We start from the raw sequence: 21502 nt of genomic DNA on the forward strand, positions 1-21502 counted from the left end.
GTGGAGATCCCACAGGTAGGCTGGGTGCTGATGGTGAAGTCGGAGATCAATGGGGGAGCCAGCAGGTCCCCAGTCGGATAAGGACTGGGCAGCCCGTGTGTTGCTGCTGCTGTTGTCGTGTTCTGCTGGAGGATCTGAGGAAAGCTGATCTCTCTCTCTCTATCTATCTCTCTCCCAGTGTCTCTCTCTCTCTCCCTGTCCCTTATAGTAGATGATGGTTGGGCATCTACTATTTGGGCTACTGGTGTCTTATCTCTTTGGAGAGTGTTTGTTGTGGGTGTGAGTGCCCACAGATATGGCTGGGTGCTGAAGGTGAAGTTGGAGATCAACGGAGACTGCGCATTTCTTATGTTGCTGCTGCTGTCGTTGTGTTCTGCTGGATGATCAGGGAATGCTGATCTCATTTCCAGATTCTGCGGCTTAAGTACACGAGTGCTGTGTAAGCGCGCAGGGAATGAGGGGAGCCCGTGTCCATGAGCGCAGACATGGCTGTGGACCTGATGTGACCCAACCTGGGAAACTATGCCAAACTTCAGGTTGCGGGGTCGTGCTGCTACAATACTGAAGCTCGTCCTGAAGGAACAGATTAACATTAAATTGGGACTTAGGTTCTAAGATTGGGGCATCTCTAGCTGGTGCTGGCCATTGTAAAAAAAAACCCTATGCTAACTTTAAGGTCCAGCATTTCTAACTGGCATGTAAAACGGCTCACACACAATCTTATCTGTTGATCCAGTGACGCCACAGTAAAGGGTATTCCAGGGGTACACACAAACACAAGTCTTCATCTTGTATGTTCCAGTAAGATAGAGCCCAGGCAACTATGCTTTGGTGATGCACATTGATGGTATATAGGGGGCTACAAAGCTTTCACCTTGTATGTTTATGGTAGCATTGAGCTTGGGTAGACATCCATATCTCACACAGATAATTTCTTACCTTGACCAATAAATCTGCAATGGCCAATCAACAAGTCATCAAAAACCTTGTCATCATGTTTGGCAGGAATTGCAGCCACTATTTGCCACTCTTTTTCCTTATTTCCATGATATTTTACATATTAAAACAAAACAGCACCTTAACACAGCCTAGTTATGATGGATTGATTTGAAGTTCCTTCTGACTTCACTTGGGTCCAGCTTCTTTTGTCACATGATTAACTATTACAGATTTTATTGGCTTTAATATACTTGTTGCTAATGTCTATTGTCATGTCATAGCCAAGTATAATTCCAATTGGGTCATTTGATATCCCTTGCTTACTTTATCCATTACAATCCTGTCAGATTATATAGATGCATCCTTGATTTTGCTCAATTTTCTCTCAATGCTGGAAGAGTACACATCATGGGGTGCCTAGAAATTTTGAGTTTTACATCCTCTCTACTACCCTAATTATTGGTTTGTGAAGAAAATGCTATAGAAATGTCTTTGAATGTTATTTTCTATCAGATGGAAAGCTCACATTTATCATTGTAGGACAGACTCAGCATTGGGAGCTCCTGCATAACAGATGTATGCTCTATTTTGCTGATTATATGCAGAGGATTCTTTGTCTTCCATTGTGTGGGGGGTTAGGGAGTGGCAGCCACCCATAGGGAGGTCACAGGGGGCACAGCCCCCTGCATTTGATGAGAAACAGATCAATTCTCTGTAAATTCCGGTTAATTTATCCCACAATTTCTCTGGTACCATTGATACCCTCCTGTGCTATCAAGGCCAAGATTGTGATGGTTTGGGGAGGGGGGCTGGGTAAATGTCCGACATATATGTAGTAGCCTACAGGATGAGAAGAATCCAGTGATACCATTATCATAGTGATTCAATATACGAAGGTATTTTAAACAATTACCCACTCTTCTCTGGTAATTTACATAGATTTACTTGTTGTATATAGATATTCTGTGAGGTATAATAGAGTGGTAAATTTTGAAATGATACCTAACACATATTTATTATTGAAAATGTGAGTGTTTCTGAAAGATCTCTGTATGTTTCAAATGAATCTAGCACTCATTCCAATTGCAAACAAAGCAAAGCTACTGTATTGGCTCCAATTGTTGGGGAGGGCATGATAAACATCAGGGATATTGTGGGGTAAAAGTGAATGATCAAAGTAAACCTTTCAGTAATTGAGCTACTGTGATATACATTCATAGTAATTTGGGGACTTTGACCTCTGAACTCCCATACAGAGGGGGCTGCATTCCCCCAACCCCCTTCCCCTCATGTGTTCTGACATGGTAGACCCTAGGGAACTATGCTATGGTTATGCACATTGGTATATGGGGAGCTTTACCCCCAAACCACCTTTCAAAGGTCTACAAAATCTTCATCTCATATGTTCTGGCAAGACTGAGCCAGGACAAATATTTGGATTTTGTACTGATAATTTCATACCTTGACTTGTAAATTCAGAATGCCAGCTTGCAAGTCATCAGGATCCTCGTCATTGCTGTTGGTGGGAATTGTGACCACTATCTGCTGCTCTTTTTCATTATTACCAAATTTTTCAAATTAAAGGTGGAACAGATTTCCTAACACCATATAAACAAACAAGCAATAATGGAGGAACTGATTTGAATTGCAACTGACTTCCCTTGAGTCCAGCTTCTATTGTCACATGATTATCTAGAGCAACTGAAAATTGTAAGTTTTACATCCTCATTACTACCCTTATTTTTAGTTTCCAAAGGAAATTCTGTAGAAGAAAAGTTTCTTAGAGTGTTATGTTCTGTCGAATGGCAAGATCAGATTCTTTAGTTTCAGAGTTAGGTGTCATTTCCAATAATAACAACAGAGTAACTGTAAGTAACATATTATATTCTTTCTTATGCTTAATTACAGCCATTTTTGGTTAGATTCTGACAATAGAGTTCTGATGCTATGTGTTAATCTTTAGAGTATGGATGCATTACTCTAGGACAAATTGACGAAGATACTTTTGTAGTGGACAAAAAAGTTGCAGTTGTCGGTACAAGTAAGAATCAGCAGACACAGAGTAATGCCACAAATAAAGGAAAAAGATCATGAAAAGCACTACTTACAGCCTGAGTCCACTCAGTGCTCCTGAGTTTCAACATACCAAGGGAAAGACAATGTGTGCTGGGGACTTTGAGGGGTGGATCCCCCCATTGACCCTCTTCTTGGGCTGTGACCGTAGGGCATCCCCATTCACAACAACTTAGATTGTTGAATAAATTTCCTGATTTAGAGTTGGAAACTGTTTCATGGTGAGTGTGTCTGTACTGTGAAGAATTACTTGCCAATGCATTCACACCATGGCATTTCCTTTACAAATTTTTGTTATTTGCCTCATGTACACTGCTAGCTTTAATTCATTGAATTTAACAATTATATTATTGTTCAACCTTTATAACGCTCTGATCATGGCAATAGATTCCATAGCCTGATAATTGTTCAGAATACACGCCTGACCATGACAGTGCTGGTACCTCAATAGTAGTGGTGGGCAAAAAAGTTATTAGGGATAATATATGATAAATATATAAGGTATATAAGATAAGGCCACTCTGATATCTAATGCAGGGGGCTGCTCCTCTTGTGACCCACCACGAAAAATTAAGAATCCTCCTTGTATTCACAGTAGGTTGGCTACTGCATCCAATATGTGGGGTGTAATACAAAAGGAAATGCGCTATAAACACTGAATTATCTTATCAGGGGGCTCCCTTCAACCCTCTTGGGGGGATTCCAACCCCTGGTTCCTACTCTGGAAGACAAGTCCCATGGATTATATAATTTAGTGTATGTCTTGATTTCCTGTTATCTGTTATCCTGCTGTAATCCATGGAGGATGCTTGGTATTCCAGGACAGGGGTAAGGATAGTCTCAGGGATATGTTTATTTCTGTTATATTATATCCAGCAATTTCCCTAGTAACATACATGCCCTCCCCAACTTTTGGGCCAAGTTTGAGGGGTAATAGAGAGGGCATTCCATGGCTTAACTCCTCATATAGGGGTAGGACAGGGTGAGAGGAATACAGTGGTACCATTATTGTCATGATCAGGCATGTGTAGGTATTCTAAACTTTTACCCATAACCATTTCAATGTGCAAGTCTCAAGTAACAAAAATTAAAGTACTAGTTTGAAAATTGATGCTAATTTTCATGGCAAATTTGGTAAAGATTCCTTGTTTAGCTGTAAAAAATTTCATATAAGAAAAATATAGCTTCATGTATGAAAAATGTGATAACAAGATTTTGTGTTTATGTTCTTTTGCATCGAGAGCAGCAGTGGTTACTCATATTTTACTCAAACATTTTTCAAAATAGCAATCTCAGTGTTAATTTTCATGCATAGGGCACTAATTTAGCACATATCACACATATGCAGTGCGTTGCTGGAGGTTGGGGGAAAGGATTAGGGTGCAAGTGGATTCTTTCATAAGAATTCCATTTTTGGAGGTATGTTAGGATTTGCTGGAGTACTAAAGGCATAGAAGCCATGGTAATAGTTGGACTTCTCATCTCAAATGAGTGTGATTTTATATTCAAGAATTACCGTGGCCCTGAATGGTGATGGTAAGGTTATCTACACAATTGTTAGTCCTAATGTCCTCCTTCCCCAGAATGTTATTGTTATAAAGCACTTGTTATGGTAGAATGTTCCCTTGGGACATATTTTTCAGATGAATAATCATGTTGAACATTATAGTTCCCAAAATATAAAAGTAATTTTCTCATAAGTATATATATAAAAAATCACAATATGTTTCCACTTGTTTCAGCATTTCCTCGACTAGCAGTTATAAATGTTCTTTACAGAACAGGCTGCTCATTTATTTCAAAAAGGTTTGAATCACACACACAAAAAAATCATAGGAGAGTCTGATTGAGCTTTTACAAATGACAGCAGCTTCTTAGCTTACTTACTATTAAAGCTATTCTTATTAGGAATGTGATTGAATTTTTGTTATTCTCTTTAGTTTCTGTTGTTCCTGTCCAAAAGTTATTTTCTTTCCAACCAAATTTTTAGATTTCAACATTTTGTTTTTAATCCATTTTACAGTGAGTCTGTTGTGTGACTAAGTTGCATAGTTGTTTATATCAAATTGGCTTTATGTGTCATATTCAAATGCATTTTCTTCAGGACCAATCTTTTCACATCTTGACAGTTTTGGGCAAATCATGCAAAACAAAGCAGTCCACTTCAAAGAGCAAAGTAATATTTCAAACCTTTTCCCATTATTTCTTAACAGTTAGTAGAATTACCTGAAAGAGCCTAACATTTTCCAAATGTTCAATTATGCGTTCAGTGAGAGCAGCCATCTGGTGTATGGACACAGAGTGCTAATGACATCAGGCAGAAAGATACTTGAATGTATCATATTTTATGTGATTTTTATTTTTAAGATTATGGAAAAATGCTAGCAAAAACTGTATTTGCTTCAAATTTTCTAAAGTTACAAACTATTTTGGTACCTGTAACACTTTGCTTTTCGTTATTAATTAATAAAAATGCAAAAGGACCAAGGACTATTGTCGGTCATTGTGAAAAAAATGTTTCCCTCAGATTATTAGACATAGCCCATTTCCTGAATATCTTTGATTCTCATACATTTGTATCTCGTCAGCATGGCACAAGCTCAGATTCAGCAGCATCAGCAGCAGCAGCAGCAGCAGCAGCAGCAGCAGCAGCAGCAACAACAACAGCAACAGCAGCAGCAGCAGCAGCAGCAACAGCAGCAGCAAAAAGTGCAGCCAACAACTGACTTTGGTCCTGACAGTGGGGGAAGAATTAAGGTATGTAGTCTTACTTTGATTCATAGAAATTTTACTTGTATTTTCTGTCACTATTTCTTATTCTTGCATCCTGTCACTATTCTTATTCTTGCATCATTTTGCAAACAGTGCATGGAACTAACAGCTGTTTTCTCATATAGATAATATGCTCTTATAAATGAAATATGTTAATGAACTGAAGTAAATTGAAAATTTATATAATTAATATTTATTTAATTATTTAAACTTCCTTGTCCTTTCACCTATATGCTAAAGAAAGATAAATGTTTGGTAAAGGGTGAACAGATTATTTTCTGGATTTTGCCAGTATCACTGGATATAGTCCAATTGTTTTGTATTAATTTCAGGGCCTAACAATTGTGAAGCCTATCGTATATGGCAATGTTGCACGTTTCTTTGGCAAAAAGAGAGAGGAGGATGGGCACACAAATGAATGGACAGTTTACGTCAAACCGTATAACAATGAGGACATGTCTACGTATGTGAAAAAGGTAATGGAGAACATGAATTATATATTGTGTAACTTGATGCTACTATAGAAGTATTTGTTTTATACAGAAAAGCATAATCTATAATAGATGTTACATATAAAAAGTATTATGAATCTTCCCACAGGTCCATTTTAAGCTACATGAGACCTATGCCAACCAGAACTGTGTGTTGACAAAGCCGCCATACGAAGTCACAGAGACAGGATGGGGAGAGTTTGAGATTGTTATCAAAATCTTTTTCCATGATCCAAATGAGAGACCAGTTAGTGATTTTTTTCTCTCTTTTTTATTATCATTAGTTTTAATATCTTGTAATTGTTAGAGGTTTATTTTTTATTCTTGATAAGATTTAGTTTCTACTGTTATTCTATTTAACATTTTAGTTTCACTTTTTCAGACATAGATGTTTAAATTATATATATTCATTCCCTAATGTTAGGATGAACAGTTAAGAAGTAATGTTCCAGATCAAATGATAGTTAAATATTTAATCCTCATAGCATTGGATATAATAATGAATTATAAAATAACAAAATTTCATAAGTTTAGGGAAGGAATATCTATACAACTTTACACACTATATCTTGATCAAAAAGTGCTAAATGTAAATGCCTTTCAGGTAACCATATATCACATTCTGAAGCTGTTCCAGTCTCCTCCTGGCACTACACCACCTGTCGTGTCCAGTGATTTCAAGAACCACTCGTGTTCTGAATTTTACGAGGAGCTCATCTTCCAGGACCCTCTGCTATGATGAGACAGCTGCTAACCAATACCCGGCAACTGACTCTTGGAGAATACACCCACGATACTGACTGTGAGTTTTGAGCAAAGACTATGCTTATTGGAGTTTTGTTACTTTCCATGTTTTACTCCAGATAAATAGTTTACACATATTTTCTAAAATATCACTAACTGGTAGCTTTGATTAGAAAATATTATCAGTGAGCAGTTGCTCCAGAAAAAAAAGGATTATTTTATTATAAAGGTTTAGGTGTGCTAAATTAATTTTGTACTTTCATACTTTCAGTTGAGGACAAGAGGGAGAAGACAATCAAAAACTTATTAAATGCCAAAGAAAAAATAGCGAATGAAATTATGGACCTGCGAGAAAAGATCAAACTTGCCAAAGACACGATTGCCAAGTTCAAAGAGGAAATTAACAAGTCACACTCAGAAATGTCTGTGGATGTATCAGGACTAACATGAACTTTCTTTTCTCTTGTTTAGGGAATAAATATGATTTTCTTTCTTTTTGTATAAGAATACATTTGAAAAAATAGTGATGTTCCTTTGATTCATCAAATTTAATGAAATATTCCTTGGAATTAACTGGAACTCACACTCTGCATTAAGCAGAGCCTTATGTCCCCTGTAGTTTTTTTTGTGAATTTTGTTACATACAGATGGCTCCACATGTGCATAGCCACCAAGGAGTCTGTCAGTAGTGACCATGCCTGATTTCCCCGTTTCCTGAGTTTGCATGAAAATGTGTTTTTCATTCTAATACTACAAATATTGATAGTTATTATTCTATTTGATATTATGATTATTAACCCAAATTGGCATGGATACATGCCATGCTCACTGTAATATAAGTTTATTTATTGTATTTACACAAAGATGGCTCTACATGTCCTTAGTCACCAAAGAGTCAGTTATTAATCGTACCTGTCTCACTTGTTTACCCTTGTCCTTGACTTTTGGAAAGGGTCTTTGTATTATTTCATTGTCATAAATGTTACCAAGACTTTAATAAAAATTTAATAATCCCAACAATGATAACAATAATAACAGTATTGATATCAATTGTATTAAAAAGAAAAACACATTTTCTCTCCAAGTTAAGGAATGGGGAAATCAGGATCAGTCCTTGCCGGCTGAGTACATGTGGAGCCATTTGTATGTAACAAAATTCACAAAAAACTACAGGAGACAGAATATAAATTAGTGGTGGTTGGGTTACATTGGTATTAAAATATTATTAACATTAAACACAATATAATACAAATGAAGCTTTCCAAAAATCAAGGAAAAGGGTAAATAAGATTGATGGGACTAATAACTGACCCCTTGGTGACTAAACACTTGTAGAGCCATCTATGTGTAAAAACAATAGATGGAGTTATAATACAGTGAGCATGGCATGCATTCTTGCCATCCGTGCCGATTAAGTTAAAGATAAATCACCAAACTTTAAGTAAAGAAATCATGCAATCTAGTATTCCATTACAATCTAATGAATCATTAAAAAGCAGCAATCAAGGTAACCCTAGATTTTTTATACAGATAATAGAAAATTCCAGGAAGAAAATGTAATAGAGGGATATATTATTTAGTAAAATTGTATATAATGTTAGTCATAATGCAAAGTGATTTTTTCTCTGTAAGTGTTTTCATAGCACTTGTGACATAGTATAATAGTCTCATAAATGTATAAAATTACCTTGTTTCAGAATAGCAAATAAAAAAAATGGATGAAGTCATAAGGTTGATAGGAATTTACAGGACACATCTGTCAAAAGATAGATCTGAACTGGCTAAATCAAAAGCAATTAGACATACGACTATTATCTTCTTGTTTTGAGGACTACCAAAACAAAAATCAGTTTTTAAGTCTAATCCAAGAGTTTTTCTGCCTAGGAAACCAATACCATAAATGCTCTATTTATGAAATAAAAAGATAAGGGTAAGAAGATATTCAGTTATCCAATTTTCTCAGAGGGAAAGGACAGAAAATAATTGGAAAAAAGTTATTTTGAGAACTGCGTTCATAGGAAATGGATAACTTAACACTTTGAGAAATAAATTTGAACATTGCTATAAAGAGGATTTGAAACAAAATATTTCCTTAATAGTAAATTAATGATTCCCCATAGGATGAAATAATAGATTATAAGGAAAAAGGTATTCAAATAAGTGTAATTCTAGTTTATTGCAACAGCATTTATTATACACTATACTTCTTTGCATATATGATGTATATGTAATCCACATCACAAAAAGTCAGCAATTAATCTGGAAAGAGAGATGAATAGGAATAGCTAAAATTACCAAAATTTGATCAAAGGATGTGATAATGTAATAATGAAATATATATATATGGTGGTTCATATATATTATATATATTAATATATATTATATATATGTATATCTATCTGTCTATATATATATGTATATATTAGATGTAGCTATGTATATTATATAATATATATATATATATATAAATATATATATATATATATATATAGATATATATATACTATAATATATATAAATATATATATATTATATATATATATAATAATCTATATATATATATATAGGAGGTATCTATATCATATATATATATAATATCATGTATCATATATAATATTATACCTACTACATATATACATATATCGATACCATATATATATATACCTTATATATCATACGTCTATATATACATAGCCTATTATATAGTATATATATATGGCATCTATATATATTATACTATATATGTATATTATGTATATATGTATATATCTATATATCTATATAGATATATATATTATATAATATATATAATATATATATATATATTAATATATATATATACACCAAATACTCTCATTTTCATTATTTAGCATTATCACATCCTTTGATCAAATTTTGGTAATTTTAGCTATTCCTATTCATCTCTCTTTCCAGATTAATTGCTGACTTTTTGTGATGTGGATTACATATACATCATATATGCAAAGAAGTATAGTGTATAATAAATGCTGTTGCAATAAACTAGAATTACACTTATTTGAATACCTTTTTCCTTATAATCTATTATTTCATCCTATGGGGAGTCATTAATTTACTATTAAGGAAATATTTTGTTTCAAATCCTCTTTATAACAATGTTCAAATTTATTTCTCAAAGTGTTAGTTATCCAGTTCCTATAATGCAGTTCTCAAATAACTTTTTTTTTTTTTTTCCCAAAATGTTTAAAAATTTTTTCTGTCCTTTCCCTCTGAGAAAATTGGATAACTGAATATCTTTTTACCCTTATCTTTTTATTTCATAAATAGAGCATTTCTGGTATTGGTTTCCTAGGCAGAAAAACTCTTGGATTAGACTAAAACTGATTTTTGTTTTGGTAGTCCTCAAAAACAAGAAGATAATAGTCGTATGTCTAATTGCTTTTGATTTAGCCAGTTCAGATCTATCTTTTGACAGATGTGTCCTGTAAATTCCTATCAACCTTATGACTTCATCCATTTTTTTTATTTGCTATTCTGAAACAAGGTAATTTTATACATTTATGAGACTATTATACTATGTCACAAGTGCTATGAAAACACTTACAGAGAAAAAATCACTTTGCATTATGACTAACATTATATACAATTTTACTAAATAATATATCCCTCTATTACATTTTCTTCCTGGAATTTTCTATTATCTGTATAAAAAATCTAGGTTTCCTTGATTGCTGCTTTTTATGATTCCTTTAGATTGTAATGGAATACTAGATTGCATGATTTTCCTTTACTTAAAGTTTTTGGTGAGTTATCCTTTAACTTAATCGGCACGGATGCAAGAATGCATGCCATGTCTCACTGTATATAACTCCATCTATTGTTTTTCAACATATATTGCTCTACATGTTTAGTCACCAGGGGTCAGTTATTAGTCCACCAATCTATTTACCCTTTTCCTTGATTTTTGGAAAGCTTTCTTTGTTTATATTGTGTTTAATGTTAATATATTTTAATACCAAATTTAAACCCTACCCACCAGTAATTTTATTCTGTCTCCTGTAGTTTTTTGTGAATTTTGTTTACATACAATGGCTCCACATGTACTCAGCCGCAAGGACTGATCTGATTTCCCATTCCTTACTTGTGAGAGAAAATGTGTTTTTCTTTTATACAGATTGCTATCAATACTGTTATTATTGTTTATCATTGTTTGGGATCTATTAAATTTTAATTAAAATCTTGGTAACATTTAGGACATGAAATAATACAAAGACCCTTTCCAAAAGTCAAGGACAAGGGTAAACAAGTGAGACAGGTACGATTTAATAACTGACTCTTTGGTGACTAAGGACAGTAGAGCCATCTTTGTGTAAATACAAATTAAATAAACTTATATTACAGTGAGCATGCCATGTATCCATGCCAATTTGGGTTTATAATCATAATATCAAATAAATAATAACATCATATTTGTAGTATTAGAATAAAAACACATTTTCATGCAACTCAGAGAAACGGGGAAATCAGGCATGGTCCTACTGACAGACTCCTTGGTGGCTATGCACCATGTGGAGGCCATCTGTAATGTAACAATTCACAAAAAAACTACAGGTGAGACATCAGGCTCTGCTTATGCAGAGTGTGAGTTCCAGTTAATTTCCAAGATATTTAATTAAATTTGATGAATCAAAGGAACATCACTATTTTTTCAAATGTATTCTTATACAAACAGAAAGACAATCATATTTATTCCCTAAACAAGAGAAAAGAAGTTCATGTTCGTCTGATACATCCGACAGACATTTCTGATGTGTGGACTTGTTTAATTTTCCTCTTTGGAACTTTTGCAATCGTGTCTTTTGGCAGTTTGATCTTTTCTGCAGGTCCTAATTTCATTCGCTATTTTTTTCTTTGGCATTTAATAAGTTGTTTGATTGTCTTCTCCTTCTTGTCCTCAACTGAAAGTATGAAAGTTACAAAATTAATTTAGCACACCTAAACCTATAATAAAAATAATCCTTTTTTTCTGGAGCACTGCTCACTGATAATATTTTCCTAATCAAAGCTATCCCGGCAGTTGATGATATTTTAGAAAAGTATTGTAAACATTTAATCTGGAGTAAACATGAAAAGTAACAAACTCCATAATCCATAGTCCCTTTTGCTCCAAACTCACAGTCATTATCGTCGGTGTATTCCCAAAGTCAGTTGCCGGGTATTGGTTAGCAGCTGTCTCATCATAGCAGAGGGGTCCTGGAAGATGAGCTCCTCGTAAAATTCAGACACAGTGGTTTTTTTTTTCTTTGAAATCACTGGACACGACAGGTGGGTAGTGCCAGGAGGAGAACTGGAACAGCTTCAGAATGTGATATATTGGTTACCTGAAGGCTTTACATTTAGCATTTTTGATCAAGATAGAGTGTGTAAGTGTGTATAGATATTCCTTCCCTAAACTTATGACATTTTTGTTATTTTATAATTCTTTATTATATCCCAATGCTATGAGGATTAAATATTTACTATCATTTGATCTGGAACATTACTTCTTAACTGTTCATCCTAACATTAGGGAATGATATATTAATTTAACATCTATGTCGGATAAATTGAAACTAAAATTTCAATAGAATAACAGTAGAAACTAAATCTTATCAAGAATACAAAATTAAACTCTAACAAATTACAATGATATTAAAACTAATGATAATAAAAAAGGAGAAAAAATCACTAACTTGGTCTCTGCATTTTGATCATGGAAAAAGATTTTTTATACAATCTCAAACTCTCCCCATCCTTGTTCTCTGTGACTTCGTATGGCGCTTTGGCCAACAGCACAGTTTCTGTTGGCATTAGTCTCATGTAGCTTAAATGGACCTGTGGGAGATTCATAATCTTTTTTTATATGTAACCGCTATTATAGATTATGCTTTTCGGTATAAAACAATACTTCTATAGTACATCAAGTTACACAATATATAATGCATGTTCTCCTACCTTTTTTCACATATACGTAGACATGTCCGTCATTGTTACGGTTTGACGTAACTGTCCATTCATGTGTGTGCCCATCCTTCCTCTCTCTTTTTTGCCAAAGAAACGTGCAACATTGACATATACATAGGCTTCACAATTGTTAGTCCCTGAAATTAATACAAACAATTGGACTATATCCGTGCTACTGGCAAAATCCAGAAAATATCTGTTCACCCTTTACCAAACATTTATCTTTCTTAGCATATAGGTGAAAGGACAGAAGTTTAAATAATTTAAATAAATATTATTATATAAATTTTCAATTTACTTCGTTCATTAACATATTTCATTTATAAGAGCATAATGATCTATATGAGAAAACGCCTGTTAGTTCCATGCATGTTTGCAAATGATCAAGAATAATATAGTGACAGGATGCAAGAATATAAATAGTGACGACAAATACAAGTCAAATTTCTATGAATCAAAGTAAGACTACATCCTTAATTCTTCCCCCACTGTCAGGAACCAAGTCAGTGTGTTGGCTGACTTTTTGCTGCTGCTGTTGCTGCTGCTGCTGCTGCTGCTGTTGCTGTGTTGGTTGCTGCTGCTGCTGCTGCTGTCTGCTGCTGCTGCTGCGTGCTGATGCTGCTGAATTGAGCTTGTGCCATTCTCTGCGAGATTACAATGTATAGAATTCAAAGAATATTCAGAATGGGCTATTTCTAAATAATCATGAGGGAACATTTTTTTCACAATGACCGACAATTAGTCTTGGTCCCTTTTGCATTTTTTTATTAATAATAACGAAAAGCAAGTGTTTTACAGGTCCACAATAGTTTTTTGTAACTTTAGAAAATTTGAAGCAAATACATTTTTGTTGCTAGCATTTTTCGATAATCTTAAAAATAAAAAATCACTAAAATATGATAAACATTCAGTACTTTCTGCTGATGTCCATTAGGCACTCTGTGTCCATACACCGATGGCTGCTCTCACTGACGCAATAAATTGACATTTGGAAAATGTTAGGCCTCTTTCAGGTAATTCTACTACTGTTTTAGAAATATGGGAAAAGGTTTGAATATTACTTTTTGCTCTTTGAAGTTGGACTGCTTTGTTTTGCATGATTTGCCCAAAACTGTCAAGATGTCAAAAAGATTTGGTCCTGAAGAAAATGCTTTGAGATATGACACATAAAGCCAATTTGGGATATAAACAACTATGCAACTTAGTCACACAACAGACTCACTGTAAAATGGATTAAACCAAAATGTTGAAATCTAAAAATTTTGGTTGGAAATAAAATAACTTTTGGCACAGGAACAACAGAAACTAAAGAGAATAACAATTCAAGCACATTCCTAATAAGAATAGCTTTATAGTAAGTAAGCTAAGAAGCTGCTGTCATTGTAAAAAGCTCAATCAGCTCTCCTAGTGACTTTTTTTGTTGTTGTGTGATTTCAAACCTTTTGAAATAAATGACAGCCTGTTCTGTAAAGAACATTTATAACTGCTAGTCAGGAAATGCTGAAACAAGTGGAAACATATTGTGATTTTTTATATATATAACTTATGAGAAAAATTTACTTTTATATTTTTGGAACTATATGTTCCACATGATTATTCATCTGAAAAATATGTCCCAAGGAACATTCTACCATAACAAGTGCTTTATAACATACCATTCTGGGGAAGGAGGACTTAGGACTAACAATTGTGGTAGATATCCTTACCATCATCCATTTCAGGGCCACGGTAATTCTTGGAATATAAAATCACCCGTCCTTTGAGATCTAGAAGTCCACTATTACATGGTCTTCTATGCCGTTAGTACTCGCAGCAAATCCTAACATACCTCCAAAATGGAATTCTTATCAAAGAATCCACTTGCACCTACAATCCTTTCCCCACCTCCAGCAACGCACTGCATATGTTGAATATGTGCTAATTAGTGCCCTATGCATGAAAATTAAACACTGACATTGCTATTTTGAAAAATGTTTTGAGTAAAATATGAGTAACCACCTGCTGCTCTCGATGCAAGAAACATAAACACAAGAATCTTGTTATCACAACTTTTTCCATACATGAAGCTTATATTGTTTCTATATGACCTTTTTTACAGCTATACACAAGGAATCTTACCAAATTTTGCCATGAAATTATCATCAATGTTCAAACTAGTACTTTAATTTTTGTTACTTGAGACTTGGCACATTTGAAATGTTATGGGTAAAAGTTTAGAATAAATACCTACACATGCCTGATCATGACAATAATGGTACCACTGTATTCCCTCTCACTCCTGTCCCTACACCTATATGAGGAGTTAAGCCATGGATGCACTCTCTATTACCCTCAAAACTGGGCCAAAAAGTTGGGGAGGGCCATGTATGTTACTAGGGAAATTGCTGGATATAATATAACAGAATAAATCCTATCCGCTGATACTATCCTTACCCCCTGCCTGGAATACCAGCCATCCTACACATGGATACAGCAGGTATAACAGATAACAGGAAATCACGAACCTACACTAAATTATATAATCCTATGGGACTGTCTTCCAGAGTAGGAACCAGGGGTTGGACTCCCCCCAAGAGGGTTGAAGGGAGCCCCCCTATAAGCTAAATTCAGTGTTTATAGCGCATTTCCTTTGTATTAACCCACATTATTGGATGCAGTAAGCCAACCTACTGTGATACAAGGAGGATTCTTAATTTTTCGTGGTGGGTCACAAGAGGAGCACCCCCTGCATTAGATATCAGAGTGGCCTATCTTATATACTTATATATTATCATATATTATCCCTAATAACTTTTTTGTGCCCACCACCTAATATTGAGGTACCAGCAGCGGTCATGGTCAGGCGTGTATTCTGAACAATTACATCACTATGGAATCTATCCATGAATCAGAGCGTTATAAAGGTTGAAAATAATGATAGTTGATTAAATTCAATGAATTAAGCTAGCAGTGACTGAGGCAAATAACAAAAAAATTTGTAAAGGAAATGCCATGGTGTGAAGTGCATTGGCAGTAATTCTTCACAGTACCGGACACACTCACCATGAAATCAGTTTCCAACTCTAAATCAGGAAATTTATTCACAATCGATAAGTGGGTTGGTGAATGGGGTATGCCCTACGGTTCACGCCCAAGAGAGGGTCCGATGGGGGGGATCCTCCCTCAAAGTTCCGCAGCACACATTTCTTTCCCTTGGTAGGTTTGAAACTCAGGAGCACTGAGTGGACTCAGGCTGTAAGTAGTGCTTTTCATGATCTTTTTCCCTTTATTTGTGGCTTACTCTGTGTCTGCTTGATTCTTACTTGTTACCGACAACCTGCACTTTTTTGTCCACTACAAAAGTATCTTTCGTCAATTTGTTCCTAGAGTAAATGCGATCCATACTCTAAAGATTACACATAGCACTCATAACTCTATGTCAGATCTAACCAAAAAATGGCTGTAATAAGCCTAAGAAGAATATAATATGTTTCCTTTACAGTTACTCTTGTTGTTATTATTGGAAATGACACCCTACTCTGAAAACTAAAGAGATCTGATGCTTGCCATTCGACCAGATAACATAACACTCTAAGAATACTTTTTCTTTCTACAAATTATCCTTTGAAACTAAAAATCAGGGTAGTATGAGGTGTAAACTTACAATTTTCAGTTGCTCTACGATAATCATGTGGACAATAGAAGCCTGGACTCAAGGTAAGTCAGTTGCAATTCAAATTCATTCCTCCATCATTGCTTGTTTGTTTATATGGTGTTGTGGAAATCTGTTCCACCTTTAATATTGAAAAAATTTGGTCATATGAAAAAGAGCAGCAGATAGTGGTCACAATTTCCCACAACAGCAATGACTGAGGATCCTGAATGACTTGCCAAGCTGGCAGTCTGAATTTACAAGTCAAGTATGAAATTATCGAGTCAAAATCCAAATATTTGTCCCTGGCTCAGTCTTGCCAGAACATATTGAGATGAAGATTTGTGTCGACTTTGAAAGGTGGTTTGGGGTAAAAGCTCCCTCATATACCATGTGGCATAACCATAGCAATAGTTCCCTAGGGTCTACCATGTCATAACACACATGATGGGAAGGGGGTTGGGGAATGCAGCCCCCTCTGTATGGGAGTTCAGAGGGCAGTCCCCAAATTACTATGGAAGTATATCACAGTAGCTCAATTACTGAAGGTTTACTTTGATCATTCCCTTTTACCCCACATATCCCTGCATGTTATCTGCCCTCCCAACAATTGGAGGCCAATACAGTAGCTTTTGCTTTGTTTGCAATTGGCATGAGGCTAGATTCAATTTGAACATACAGAGATCTTCAGAAACACTCACGTGTCAATAATAATATGTGTTAGGTATCATTTCAAAATTCCACTCTATTATACCTCACAGAATATCTATTATACAACAGTAGAATCTATGTAAAGTCCCAGAAGAGGAGTGGGTAATTGTTTAAAATACCTTCTTATATTGATCACTATGATAATGGTATCACTGGATTCTTCTCATCCTGTAGGACTTACTACATATATGTCGGCAGTTACCCAGCCCCCCTCCACAAACCATCACAATCTTGGCCTTGAATAGCACAGGAGGTAATCATGGTACCAGAGAAATTGTGGGATAAATTAACCGGAATCTTTACAGAAATTGATCCTGTTTCTCATCAAATGCAGGGGTCTGTGCCCCCTGTGCCTCCATGGGTGGCTGCCACTCCTAACCCCCCACACAATGGAGACAAAGATCCTCTGCATATAATCAGCAAATAGAGCATACATCGTTTATGCGGAGCTCCCAATGCTTAGTCTGTCCTACATGATAAAATGTGGCTTTCCATCTGCATAGAAAAGAACATTCAAAGACATTTCTATAGCATTTCTGTCACAACCCATAATTAGTGGTAAGTGAGAGAGTATTGTAAAACCTCAAAATGTCTAGGGCACCCATGATGTGTACTTCTTCCAGCATTGAGAGAAAATTAGACAAAATCAAGGATCATCATATATAATCTGACAGATTGTAATGGATAAAGTAAGCAACGGGGATATCAAATGAATCCAATTGTAATTATAGCTTGGCTATGACAGGACAATAGACATTATCAACAAGTATATTAAAGCCAAGAAATCTGTAATAGTTAATCATGGTGGACAAAAGAAGCTGAACCAGTGAAGGTCATAAGACTTCAAATTTCATTCCATCTATACTAGGCTGTGTATAAGGTGGCTGTTTTTGTTTTAATATGTAAAATATCATGGAATAAGGAAAAGAGTAGTCAACTATTAGTGCTGCAATTCCTGCAACCGTGATGACAATGTTTTTGATGACTGTTGATTGGCCATATGCAGATTTATTGTGTCAAGTAAGAAATTATCTGTGTGAGATATGGATGTCTACCAAGCTCATGCTACCATAAACATACAAGGTGAAGCGTTGTAGCCCCCTATATACCATCATGTGCATCACCAAGCATAGTTGCCTGGGCTCTATCTTACTGAACATACAGATGAATACTTTGGTGTTTGTGTGTACCCCGGGAATACCCTTTACTGTGGCGTCACTGGATCAACAAGATAAATTGTGTGTGAGCCGGTTTTTACATGCAGTGAGGAAATGCTGGACCTTAAAGTTAGCATAGGTTTTTTTTTTACAATGGCCACAACCAGCTAGAATGCCCATCTTAGACCTAAGTCCCTTTTAATGTTACTCTGTTCCTTTCAGACGAGCTTCAGTATTGTAGCAGCACACCCCGCAACCTGAAGTTTGGCATAGTTTTTTCCCAGGTTTTGGGTCACATCAGGTCCACAGGCCATTCTGCGCTCCATTGGACATCGGGCTCCCGCTCATCCCTTCGCGCTTACACCGCACTCCGTGTACTTAACGCAGAATCTGGAAATGAGATCAGCATTCCGCTGATCTCCAGCAGAACACAACGACAGCCGCAGCAACGATAAGAAATTCGCAGTTCTCCGTTGATCTCCAACTTCACCTCCAGCACCCAGCCATATCTGGTGGGCACTCACACCCACAACAACCACTCTCCAAGAGATAAGACACCATATCCCAAATAGGAGATGCCCAACCATCATCTACTATAAGGGACAGGGGAGAGAGAGAGAGACACTGGGAGAGAGATAGATAGAGAGAGAGAGATCAGCATTCCCAGATTTCCTCCAGCGAACACGACAACAGCAGCAGCAACACACGGGCTTCCTCAGATCCTTAACCGACGGGGGATCTGCTGCTCCCCCATTGATCTCCGACTTCACCATCACAACCCAGCTACCGTGGATCTGCACACCCACACCAAACCCTCCCCAAATAGATAAGACACCCAGTAGCCAAATAGTAGATGCTCTCTCCATCTACTATAGTATGTTTTATTCATTATTTATATTTTTTACTTTTACCAGTGTGCTCTGCTTTTTGCTTTTGTCTTTTGACTCATTTATTTGATAGTCAAGAACACTATAACCAAACCCTATTTCTAAGGTGAAATATCTACCTAGGGCATGGGACAGTAAGTCTCCTCACATGGAAGTGAAGTGGGCCCCCTCCTTCATCCTTATCGACCTCTAAGCCGCCATCCACCGCTTGGGTGGATGATGTTGGGCTTCCCTTTGAACAAGCCATACAGGGGGTGGGAGGTGACGCCAACTAGTTACATAGTGTGCTTTAACAATAACTAAATTTGCTGAAGTTTTACCCATCATTGGTTTTACAGACACACTCTTCCTCCATACTTAATCATGCTCCTTCCTAGGTATTGGGCCAATATCATAGCTGTACTTTTTTGCAACGGGATCGAATGCTAGAATTGTTAAAAAAATGTGATCTTTCAGATACAACATAATTTTCACTCAGAAATCCAGTGTTAGGCATCATTACCAAATTTACATGGTTCTTATTGTCCAGGTGTTGGGGAGCATCTGCCTCGTCAGGGGGTTTGCAGGGCAGCAGTCACCTGCTTTGACTATGTTCAACTATTCTCTGTATATTATTGACAATTGTACCTGCAATTTCCTGTACCCATGCTATGGGAGCCAGAGTGTGATGTTGGTGGGAGGGAATTTTCCCGCTATCAATGTCTATACACATGTGTCGTTAATATAAAGTGAAGGATCCATCGATACCACTATCGTCCGTGATGGATTTATGTGATGGCATTCTAAATATTTACTGAAAAGGTGTGATCTCGAGTTTTCAGTTACACTTTTCATAATCATAAAATGTATGAATTGTATATCTTACCGGTACAATTTCTTAAGAGCCAACTATCCTAAAAATAGATAAATAAAATAAATGGTAAATAAAACTCTTCGGGGGGGGGAAATACTTATACAGTACATTTTCCCCAATAAACCCCACTGCTAATGGAACTTCCTTACGTGTGTAGCTAAAGTATTGAAAAAATCCCTCCTCGCTCGCCTTGGGTGCATCAAAACAACAACACGCCGGGAACGGGCCTAATTCATTTATTAAGTTATGCCGGTATTTTATCATTAAGTTAAGATTGTGTTTACCCTTCATATTATCAAATTGTGTTACTTTAATTTTTTGAATATTAGGATGTTTAATTTTGGGGGAACATATGATGTACCACTACATTGGTATTCACCTCACAATGAATATACTGGAAATGAACAGTTTTTATTTGTGTCTACTGTTGAAGTATTCCTGTGGCAATAAAAAAAACCGAGTTCTAAAATTGAAGCAAAGAAGCAAAATATGCGCCCAAAAGTTGTTTCTAAGTGTTGCCACTGAGTTTATTTCCTTGAAATACACAAAAATACGCCTATAAATTATTCCCACCAACCTCTCTTAAAACAGAAACACTCTTAAGTATAGGCTATCAATAAAACGTCGCGTCACATCAAATAAAGTTTTTAAAAACTATCGCCATCGCCCACTATAAAAAAATCCCAGTGGGTTTTCCAGCCGCGGCGGCTAACATGGGCCGAGGCCGGGCCCGTGGCCATGTGGCGGAGGAGAGAGCAAGCGCGAGAATGGGTTATAATTTGAAGTTCTGCCCCACGCACGCCGCCTCGCCGCCTGTGGAACCCTGCAGGAGGTGGCCGAGCATTCTGTGGAGGAAGTTCATGAGGAAATAGTTCGTGATAATGGCGTACGAATGGTAATGCCGTAAGTAGCAGGTGCCTCTGGGGTCTTCGCTGGCTGCGCCTGCTGTGTACGCAAATAAGGTACGAAAAAGGCTAATAGGGAGAGACTAGGAACGTACCAAGTGCAGGAGGATTACTGAATGATGGAAAGGTAAAGACGGGCAAGGGACAACTAAAGTACTTCGCGAAAGATCCGGAAAATGTTGATGAGTAGTGTGCATTCGTACACAAAATTATTTTTCCAAACCCATTTCACCAACATGAAGAACAGTGATAAATAGATATAGAAAATCATCGGATAATTAGGTAAAATCCAAATTCTTGAATCAATAGTTTTTGAGGACTATTTTGTTTTTGGTTCCCCATTCCCTTCTTCAGGTA

The 21502-nt window shown here is 36.1% G+C and overlaps 1 protein-coding gene across 1 annotated transcript; it reads left to right on the top strand.

Moving 5' to 3' along the window:
• Nucleotides 1–5685: 5685 nt before the first annotated feature.
• Nucleotides 5686–7544, top strand: LOC119574373 (probable serine/threonine-protein kinase DDB_G0281745; the record flags this gene model as incomplete). Its single annotated transcript, XM_037921582.1, is given in 6 exon segments — nucleotides 5686–5769; nucleotides 6117–6260; nucleotides 6385–6522; nucleotides 6880–7003; nucleotides 7006–7077; nucleotides 7291–7544. Coding segments are annotated over 6 exon segments (741 nt in total), but the record flags the coding sequence as incomplete, so codon positions are not given.
• Nucleotides 7545–21502: the final 13958 nt, after the last annotated feature.

The sequence above is a fragment of the Penaeus monodon genome, chromosome 6 (genome assembly GCF_015228065.2).
Source record: "Penaeus monodon isolate SGIC_2016 chromosome 6, NSTDA_Pmon_1, whole genome shotgun sequence".
NCBI lineage: Eukaryota > Metazoa > Arthropoda > Malacostraca > Decapoda > Penaeidae > Penaeus > Penaeus monodon.